The sequence below is a fragment of the Pocillopora damicornis genome, chromosome 6, assembly GCF_964200805.1.
Source record: "Pocillopora damicornis chromosome 6, jaPocDami1.2, whole genome shotgun sequence".
In the NCBI taxonomy this organism is placed as follows: domain Eukaryota; kingdom Metazoa; phylum Cnidaria; class Anthozoa; order Scleractinia; family Pocilloporidae; genus Pocillopora; species Pocillopora damicornis.
Window position 1 is genome coordinate 10679962 of NC_142675.1, and position 10039 is coordinate 10690000.

Sequence of the window (10039 nt, forward strand, 5' to 3'; positions counted from 1 at the left end):
ATTCCATTTAAATTATTTCATATTCAAAGTTCCAGTTTAAACTTGTAAAAATACGCAATTGATAGTTGTCGTAAATAGATTTAGAGAAATGCAAGAACTTTGACTTGTTATCACCAACGATCATCTATCCTCTGCACCGCATTTCAGACTCAAGAGCTAAAAGCTATCCCTAATTTTTGAATGATTCCCTAGCCTTTTTCCCATTATCATTGGCGCCACTGCGTACACCAGCCCCAAGGACAGTCCCGCAGATCTTAGATGCACCCTCCATTGTTTCCATTCGGGCAACTGTACTCGGTGCTAAACAGGTTTGGCCCTCTGATAGAGCTCCATCTTCCTCCCCTCCAGCGGAAGGACAAAACACTTTTCTCTTCGAGAATCCAGTTTGGCTTGGTTTTCTGAAATGAAAACAAACGATCAGTACATATTCAAATCATTTCAATTTTTTTTCATTTTATTTTTTAATTCAAGTATCTCCCTGGAAATGCATCAGACCCCGCAGACGGTGGACCTCTCCTTCCTGGAGAACAGTGTGGGTCAGGGCTGCATTTATCGTGTGCCGAGGCACATCCTTTTGCTTTACGATGGCAGTGCATCCAGCCACCATGCACTTGAGAGCTTTTCCTGAGCACTTGTCCAGATGCAGCGTCAAGTAGAGCCTTTAAAAGAAATAAAGTGGAGAATAGAGATAAGCTGGTAACTCCACCTTTCAATATTGTTGTTGGCCTTAAATAACCATTTACCATTTAACTGTTGGTTGTTAACTTACCGTGGAAGATTTGTTCCACAGCTTAGTGGACATGAAATTCTCACATTCAAACAAATAAAAGCAGCATGCTCTTCAAAACATTCCCTATGCACCTTCCTTCCGCATTCCTGGCAAGGAACTTTCTGCTTTGCACAATGCGAAATGTGCGCTGCTATCCCCTCCCTAGCCAGTACCTTTCTGCAACCTTTATTTGCACACTGCATTTCAAATTTTCCACGTATTTTGAAGTGTTGTTCATGTGCGTGGAACTTTCCTGTCCACAGAGAACCGCTATTGTTACAATTAACATCAAAGTTTCCGATGTTGTCGTCGAGTGCTATGTTGACGTGAAGAGCAGCGCCTTTCCCAATTGGTGCATTGCAAAGTGGACATTTGAGGACATTCTCAATACCTACAAGTATCGCAAGGCAGTGACGACAGCCCAAATGCCCACAAGCCGGAGCTACAGGCTTCACCATTGTCAATAAGCTTCAAAGTAAAAGATAAACGGTTACGTTACTGGAGCGGCAAACGTCAAAACGTCACTCTATAATCTCTTGTTCCCAAGAAACGCAAATATAGTTCTACAGTTAAAAATAACTTCTGCCTGATAAATGACCCGAATGCTGTTGGTTGTTCACCATAAACGTCGTGTTGAGCCTTTTTGTTTCAGCGATTTCTATTATAGAGGCTGCGTGGCTTTTTTAGCTGTATTGCAGAAGGACAAAAATTATCCTAAGGCAACAAAAAGACTTACCACAGAGAAAAGTTGAATGGCGCGCCGGGAGAAGAAGAAAACTCAAAATGATCATGAGACATAGCGAATCTGACAGTGAATATAGCTGCAAAGTGATTGGGTCCAAGCGAAATTTGCCTTTTAGTGAAATCACCAAAGACCAACTGATAAATAAACTATTATCATAACCATGGGACCTTCATATGTAATTTGTATTTCCTGGATAATTTGCCGCGTATTCATAAATAAAAATAAAAATAAAAACTGATCTGACAGCAATCGACCCGTGAAATGACAGTTTTTTTATTACTATTATTTTTAATGAACTTTATTCTACACACATCAGTTACAAATGACAATACTTACAAAAAATACTACAAATAGAAACGCACTTTACATACACTATTTACAAAAGGAATGGCTACTTACATTTACACTATCAACGGGAGAATTTACATTACTTACATGATATTTGCTTGATACACATACACAAAAAAAATAACTAATTGTACTTACGTCTCAAAACTTGTTCAGTTTCTTGTACTTACAATTACTTAACTTAATTCCTTACTAAAACAAAAGATTGATTTGTTACATTACTTACGAAACATTGGTATAGGATATTATTTACTCTGTTCACCCCATTTAATTGATGCTATTTACACTATTGGTTTAAGGCTAGAGCAGCATTCACTAGTTATACTGTACAAATTATAGTAAATATTCATCGCGAAGTTTAGGAAGTAATTTGTTCATAAATTCATTAAAGTCACACTTTTTTTAACTTAGTTTTTGACAATATAAGAAGTATTTGGCGAAGAGTAAGCAATAGTTGAATTTAGGTAGTTTTTTTAGGTAGTTTTTTTTCGAATTGTTTGTTTTGTTAAACCAGAAAATAACTTTATCAAAGAAGGACATAGCCTCTTCACAATCAACAAAGGAATGCAGAATGGAGTCGGATTCATTACAATAAAGACTTTTACTGTCTCTTTCAATTACACAGGCATATAACTCTTTCCTGGTGACTAAGTTTGTTTTCTTTGCATGTTTTGCTTATTTGAGTGAAGGCTAGGTTCCAATTAAAATTTTTCAGGTTAAGATCTTTTAGCCATTTCTTTTGACCGGTGGGTTCGATTTTGGTCGCATTAACGTACAGCTGGTAGTAATCTTTGCTATTAATTTTCTTTAAATCTGTGACAATGGAGTCAGAGACTTTGTAGGAAGTGCTACCTGAGAAATTATGCATGTCAACAGGAGATACGATTCTCACCTTCTCAAGTAGATATTTTGGTATCACTGAAAGAAGTTGAAGATAATTTTAAAAATTACATTTTATGTTATATCTTTGTTGGAATGTTTGAAATGATAAGAACTTTCCATTACAATGGAGAAGATCCTGAATTGACAAGACCACCTTTTCTGACCAATTTGAGTAGAATATTGAATTGCCATCGATTTTAATTTCCTTGTTGTTAAACAAAAGCAGGTCTGACAAGTAGTTGGGTCTGTATAGGGTCTTTAGTTCAAGAAAGTTCATCAGCATTTGCTGGAAAAAAAATGGAAGGCCGGATTTCGCTAAAAGCTTATTGTCATAGTTACAGAAAAGGAGAAAGTTGAAACCGCTAAACTTTTCAAATAAGTCTCAGGCGAGTGTGGATCGACTGTCAAAAGTTTAAAGGTCCAAGCTAAATTTGAAGACTTAAACAGGATTTCGATGTTCGGAGCACATAAACCACCTTTGGAATAATCTCGGTACATAACATCCCGTTTTATTTTGTCTTGTTTGTTATTCCAAATAAAATTGAAGATAGCACTCTTAATCGCGAGAATGTAGGTATTAGGAATTGTGAGCATCCAGGCCGTGTATATCAGATGAGAAATACCCAAACATTTCACATTGAGGCATTTACCAAGTAGGGACAGGCCACGGACCCTCCAAATATCCAATTTTGTTTTCATGTTGTCAATTTTCCGGTCTATTTTTTTCTTTTTGTTTTCTTTCTCATTCCAAGAGATAAAAGTTCTCGGGGCTCTTACTGGATCAGCTGTCCACTTTGGTTCAAAGGCTTGGAGTTATTAAATCTCCAGGGCCTACCCATATCGCTTTTGTCTTTTCCACATTTAGCGAAAGACCCGGGATACTCCTGAATTGATCAACCAGTATCATCGAGTTTTGTACCGAATTTAAGTTACTTAGAAATAGCATGGTGTCATCTGCGAATTGACTGACCTTGTGTTCTGTCTGGAATAGCTTAATCCCCTCTACTTTGTTATCTTTCCTTATCTCAGGAGCCAATATTTCCACCCCTAAATAAATAGATACGGGGAGGGAGGGCAACCTTGTCTAACTCCCCTTGATACTTTTAAAAAAATTATGTTGTAAATCCATTATGCAAGACTGCACATTCGGAATTCGTTTAGAACGTCTTAATCTACTGTTTTAACCAAGGTCCAAAGTTGAAAAGACTCAGAGTTTGCTGGATGAAGTTCCATTCTATTTTATCAAAGGCTTTCCTAAAGTCCAATAAAAGAAGTATACCGGGGATATCTTGTTGTTCCGTTTGTTCCATTATATCATTAATTAATCTAATATTTTGCCAATGTATCTGTCTTTCATGAAGCCCGTCTGATTGCTGTTAATTATGTACGAAATAAATTTTTCTATTCTTAATGCGATGGCTTTTGATGCAATTTTAAAGTCTGCATTTAACAAAGGTATATGTCGCCAGTTTGATAACTCGCGTAAGTCGGAATTTTCTCTTGGGATCATTGTTATTACTCCCCTAAGTTGAGAGATAGACATCTCACCATTTCCATACGCTGCCTTAAGGCTGTTTAGGAGATCATTTCCTACAATGTCGAAAAAACACTTATAAAACTCAACGGTAAATCCATCTTCACCTGGAGACTTTCCACTCCCCATTAATTTTAGAGCTGCCCATCATTTGTGTAAGGTTAATTTTCCTTCGATTTCATTACATTGTTCTCTTGATAGCTTTGGTATTTGTTGATTTATGTTGGTTGTAAACTCTTGGAAGTCCTCGTTTGTACCGTTATTGGTTGAAGTATACAGGTTTTCATAAAAAAGTTTTACTTCCTCCATAATTTTACTCTCATTGACAGTTACGTGGCCGTCAGCCATTCTGAGCTCAGAAATGACCTTCTTATTGAAATTCTTCTTTTCCAGATTAAAGAAGTATTTTGTTAGCTTTTTACCTTCCTGGATCCAGCATACTTTTGAGCGAAAAATTGCACCCTCGGCCCTTTTTTCATAGATACGACGAAGACCAATTTTCAAATGTTCGTATTCTTTTTCCTCGGATTCTGAAGTTTCTTCACCACTGTAAATTTTCCGATCTAGAGTTTCCAAGCGCTTCTAAAGCTCATTTTCAATTTCCCGTACTTCCCTAGCCGTGTTTTTAGTATAAGGGATAGTGATACCTCGAATTTCCATTTTGATGAGTTCCCATTTTAGTTTAGGGTCCTTGATATTTGAGTATTTTTGGATAATGTCAGGATAGCTGTCTGTTATCAAACGAACATAGGTTTTATCTTTCAATAACAAATTATTTAATTTCCAAAGGCCTGGACCGTGCTTGCTATTTATAAGGCTGAGGCGTAATTTAACAGCTTTATGGTCCAGGGCTATTGAAGTTTTTGTATCCACTTCAGTGACTTGACAGGCGATAGATTTGGCAACCAAAAAAACTCAATCCGTGATTTTAACTTTTGTGTGACTGATTCATAAGTAAAGCTCTTTTTATTTGTATTTTTTTTCCTAACGACATCTGTCAGATCAATTCTTTCATCATCAAAATAATTTACGGTGGTATGCAGTCAGCTTCCACTGAATACCCCCTTTTTTGTCGATAGTTTGGAGTGTGGCATTCCAGTCACCACCTATGATCAGATTTGACAACGATGATTTTGACATTAATGACTCTTTAAAAGTTTGGGCAAATTTTTGCTGACCTAAGAGAACGTTTGGTGCATAAATATTACAGATGGACAAATTTATTGTTTTTAAATAGGTATTAAAAGAAAGTTCGTTTTAAATAGGTATGAAATGACAGTTACCCAGGGTCGCATTTTCTCTTCAGAGTCGAGTTTCCATTCTTTTTTCATTCTTTCTGTTCTCCTCGAAAAAGGGTACCTGGCCTTTTTCATCTATTCAAAGCACAATTAAACCAATAAAACGCTCGCCTAGCGCGTTTACGGTTAATGATCCCAAGATTGTTTTGCTTTTAAAGTACATGTCCAACAGCGATGGGCCAAGGTGACATGGGTATGCCATAAAACAAAAAATAGCGGTCTCTTTGAGTTCAGCGAGCATATAGGTCTTTATGTTATAACTTTTAGAGATGAATCACAGCAAGCGCACGTTCCAAAGATCTGTTGTCATTTTGGATAAACGACCAAGAAGCATGCCAAACAAATCTGAGGTGAGCAGGCTCACCACCACCAGGCAAATTGCTTACATATCCTCTACAAAGAACCACAACTCATCGCAAATCGGCGAATTTCTGGTAAGAACATCTACGCCCCTGGCAGGAAAAGACCAGAGCAGGTAAGTGCTGCTGCCCACATAATCTGTATTAAAAGCTAGTGAAATGGATGGTAAATTTTGTAAAAGATGAAGATAACAACTACCTAAGTTTGGATATTCTCATTTGCCCTTTGCTGGATAATGCATGAATATTAAAGGGAGAAGTTTCGTGTTAATCACTTCAGGGAGTTGAAGGGTTAAATAAAGCTCAAGTATATATATCTTTAATTCGCCGGTAACAAAACGAAAAAGGGCCTGGGACTGAAACTGCGATCGCAAAGCATGCATGGATTGTTTGGCTGGACAGAAATCAAAATGGCGTCCATTGCGAATGATAGTAAGCTCTCAGAAACTAAAGAAGAAGGCTTTATTTAACTGAAGACGATATACCTGGGGCTGTTTTGCCAAACAGAAATGTAGAGGCATGCAGTGTGGTACAGCTAAAGCGCTGGCTGATTTGTAGGGGAGCGAAAACAAGTGGTAAAAAGTCAGCTTTAGTCAGCAGGTAAAGGGTCAAATTCAGCTTTTTCGTAGCTCTTTCTTTTGCTTACATAAAAACCATTAATATTTCTGATGGAAAACATATTCACTTAAAGATTTTATACATTAAATCGTCTGCTTAGAACTCCATTAACATTATTTAAAATCGTTTTGCATAGGGTAAAACACTATGTAGAAAATGGCCTTGACAAGAAATATCTTAGAGACCCCGACAACGGCGCTAATATTATGAAGAAAAAAGCAGATCTTGGTTTGCTTGATAAGAAAGAGCCTCAAACAAATGGAAAATTTCCAAAAGAAGGTTTCAACTCTGATCTCAATGCTCTCCCTAAAGTATCATTTGGAACCATCTGGCGTTACATGATCGACTCAGTTGACTCAAAAAAACAACTCTCAACTGCTAAACCTCTTGTAAAGAGGTTCAATTTTTATAAGTCTGGGAACGTACATTCTATTCACCATTTAAAGGAAAGTGGGAAGCACTTTATAAAGAGCCAAGTTCTCCCATCAATGAAAAAGAACTTAATATACCAATGTCAAATAGTAATGTCAAGTATTGGAGGAGTACTCAAAGCATATTTGTGGTTGCCCAGCAGGAATAGACGGAAGATGTAATCATGTGTCTGCAACTCTCTTTCCCTTGGATGAATATTGCAAAGAAAGAGAAAAGATCTCCATAGAATCATGTACTTCTAAACCATGTAAATGGAATATCCCAAGGAAACGAAAAGGTCCTGTATCACCAATCTCAGCCATGTCATTTCATAAACATGACTACAGCAAACAAATTAAGACTGACAGAACACCAAATATCAAGAAAGGGAAAGATGTTCGAGCTATACATTAGAGAGAGTGGTCAGATGCCAGAGTGAACAATATGTTACAAACTATCAAAGACTATCAAACCAAAAGTGGTAACATTGTTGGCTGGAGTCACATACTGCCACACGAGGTTAAAGAAGAAGACACCATTGTTTCGCCGCTCAAAGTCCTTCCACCATCCCTAAGGGAAATAAGTGAAAAATGCAAAGAAATTGAGAAAAAGTTGAATCTAGAAGAAAAGGAAATTACCAAAGTTGAGCAAAAGACTAGAGGACAATCAAAGGACAAGCTTTGGAATTATCACAGAAAGTGTAGAATAACAGCTTCGAAATGTTACCGGGTTGCCTCTTTGAAGCCCACTACATCACCAACAAAGGCACTTGCAGATGTCTTACAGTATAATAAACAGTATCAGAGTTTTGCAATGAATCAGGGTTTAGAGAAAGAAGAAGAAATTGAAAGATTATATGTTACATCTAAGCATAACTCAGGCTACAGGAATCTTTCAGTTGAGCCATGTGGGCTTTTTATAAGCCAAAGCCATGGTTTCTTAGCAGCCACCCCTGATGGTCTAGTGTCAGATCCTCATGTTTCCCAACCACTTAGACTTCTTGAAATGAAATTGATACAGTTAAATGACAGTGAGAGTCTTAGACAAGGTCTGCTTCAAAGAAGAATATGTAAGGACTGTGGTGACAACCATCTAAAGATGAACACTGGACATAAGTATTTCTATCAAATACAACAACAGATGTTTGTAACCCAGCGTAAATGGACAGATTTTGTAGTCAAGGGATCAACAGGAAATGAGCTATACATTGAGCGAGTCAACTTCAACTCTGAGTTTTGGGAAAGTGTTCTTCCTAAACTTTGCAATTTCTTTCAACAACAAGTTTTACCAGAGATGTCATATCCTCGAGTCAAATATGGGTTAGCAAGATGTCAGTTGAGATTTGAATAGACTGTGCCTAAATTGATTTAAATGAATTCATTTAGAACAGTGTAAAAGAAAACCTTGCAGTCTTGAATATAAGTTGCACAATTTTAATTATCTTGGACATAATGGGTCTACATGTAGTGTAACCTTTAAAAAGGCTAAAATACTAACAACAATAACAGGCACTATTTATTGAAATAAGTGGCTTTTAAATACCTGTGCAGTTATTGTAATTTCAAAGTTTAATAAACCACAATAGTTGTCACTGGACAAAAGAATACAAAAGAGGCAAAGTATAATATATTTAGTTATAGTTAAAGTTAATGCATCAAAGTGTAGACTGCACGTGTGTGGAAAACAATTTAAAGATTTATCAGATCAAAACGTCAAGCAAATATATTATCATTTAATGTATTATATTCTGCAGCTTTTGTTCATGTTTAGAATAAATAGTTTTGTTTCATTTTGCTTTGTGCTCAATCCTGAACAGTTTAATGACAGTACCATATATTTAAAGTGGTCTCTGTCAATTGCATTTGTTTTATAGCAAGACTAAAAACTATTCTGGTCCAGTGATATCATTAATTTGTCACTACATACTAAATATTTGTCAATAACTATTTAATATCATTTCAAAGTTCGTGTTTTTGCTCTATCTTACACCTTGGGTGCATTTCATTATAAGAGTGAAACATGCACTAATTTGCACAATTTTGCTTTCAAAGTGTTTCACACATCAACAATGAAATGCACTCTACCATGAACATGTACAAAATCTAATTAGTCTATTAAGGGAGGAAGAAAATTTGATAGAGCAGCCACCACAATTAATATATCAGAGGCAACAGGTGACATTGAAATGGGAATTTTACGATCAAAAATATGCCAGTTTTTAATACGTTCCATTAACCTTTCCACGTGGACACGGAGACTTGCAATTGTTTTATTATGTTCTGTTTCTTTGGTAGAAAATTGCTTTTTGTCATTTAGAAAATTAGGTTTAACTAGCACAACTCCAACTGATGCTAACTTATCTTGACAATTAAACCCCTTATCAGCCATTACCTCGTCACCTCTTTTAAGTTTGCCAAGAAAGCCACTTTGCATTGTTATTTCTAGATCAGAAGTACTTCCTGAAAATAGTTCACTAACAAAACAGACAACTCCACTTGGTGTGATTCCCAATAAAGCTTTCATTGTGTTAGTGCTCTTATAGGATGAATAGCAGGCAGATTGGGCATCGAGTGACGATGGCTTTTCCATCTGGAACTCAGTGCAGTCTACAATGACAACAGTGTCAGGACAGATTTCTTTGAAGACTTTCGGCATATGAAATTTCAAAACATCATCAGGTGGTATCTGTATAAGCGGCTCGAACTCTGACCTCAAAAATCTCAGCCATGAGTTAGTTATCCTTGAAACAGACATGTGAGAAACATTAAACCTATGGCCCAAGTCTCTCTCAAACAATCCCAGTCGTATTCGCACCAAAGTCATTATGAATTCCTGGAATGTTGAAAGTGCTCTAGGTCTGCCAGGTTGTTTTGTACTTTCTAAGTCACAGTATATTCTTTCATAATTGTAGCTTATATTCTTAGCTGAGTTTTTCACTAGGTTGTAACACATCATTAACATTTCATAATCAGAGAGTCCAGTGTAGAATGCAATGTCATCAGGATTATCTTTGTACTTCTCAATATTAAAAACTTCACTATTACTTGAAATAAAGTTCAAATGTTTGTTTTCTTT

General features: G+C 36.6%; 2 protein-coding genes and 1 pseudogene across 3 annotated transcripts in view; 1 reads left to right on the plus strand and 2 right to left on the minus strand.

Annotated features, from left to right (window-relative positions):
- Nucleotides 1–420: 420 nt before the first annotated feature.
- LOC149043898 (RING finger protein 151-like) lies at nucleotides 421–1567 on the minus strand. The gene is made up of 3 exons (XM_089210803.1): nucleotides 1506–1567; nucleotides 770–1237; nucleotides 421–659 (listed from the first exon to the last, which is right to left on the minus strand). Exons 1-3 carry the CDS (start codon nucleotides 1565–1567, stop codon nucleotides 467–469), a joined length of 723 nt encoding a protein of 240 aa, XP_089066929.1. The 3' UTR covers nucleotides 421–466.
- A 4278-nt stretch (nucleotides 1568–5845) lies between these two features.
- LOC149043899 (uncharacterized) lies at nucleotides 5846–10009 on the plus strand (annotated as a pseudogene). Its single transcript, XR_016188021.1, has 3 exons — nucleotides 5846–6051; nucleotides 6389–6535; nucleotides 6690–10009. The product of XR_016188021.1 is annotated as an uncharacterized LOC149043899 (transcript).
- LOC149043900 (uncharacterized) overlaps nucleotides 8377–10039 on the minus strand; it is a 2349-nt gene continuing 686 nt past the window's right edge. Inside the window, exon 1 of the mRNA XM_089209065.1 lies at nucleotides 8377–10039. This exon is cut by the window's right edge and continues 686 nt beyond it. Coding sequence (XP_089065191.1) covers nucleotides 9071–10039 — 969 coding nt within the window. The 3' untranslated portion in view covers nucleotides 8377–9070.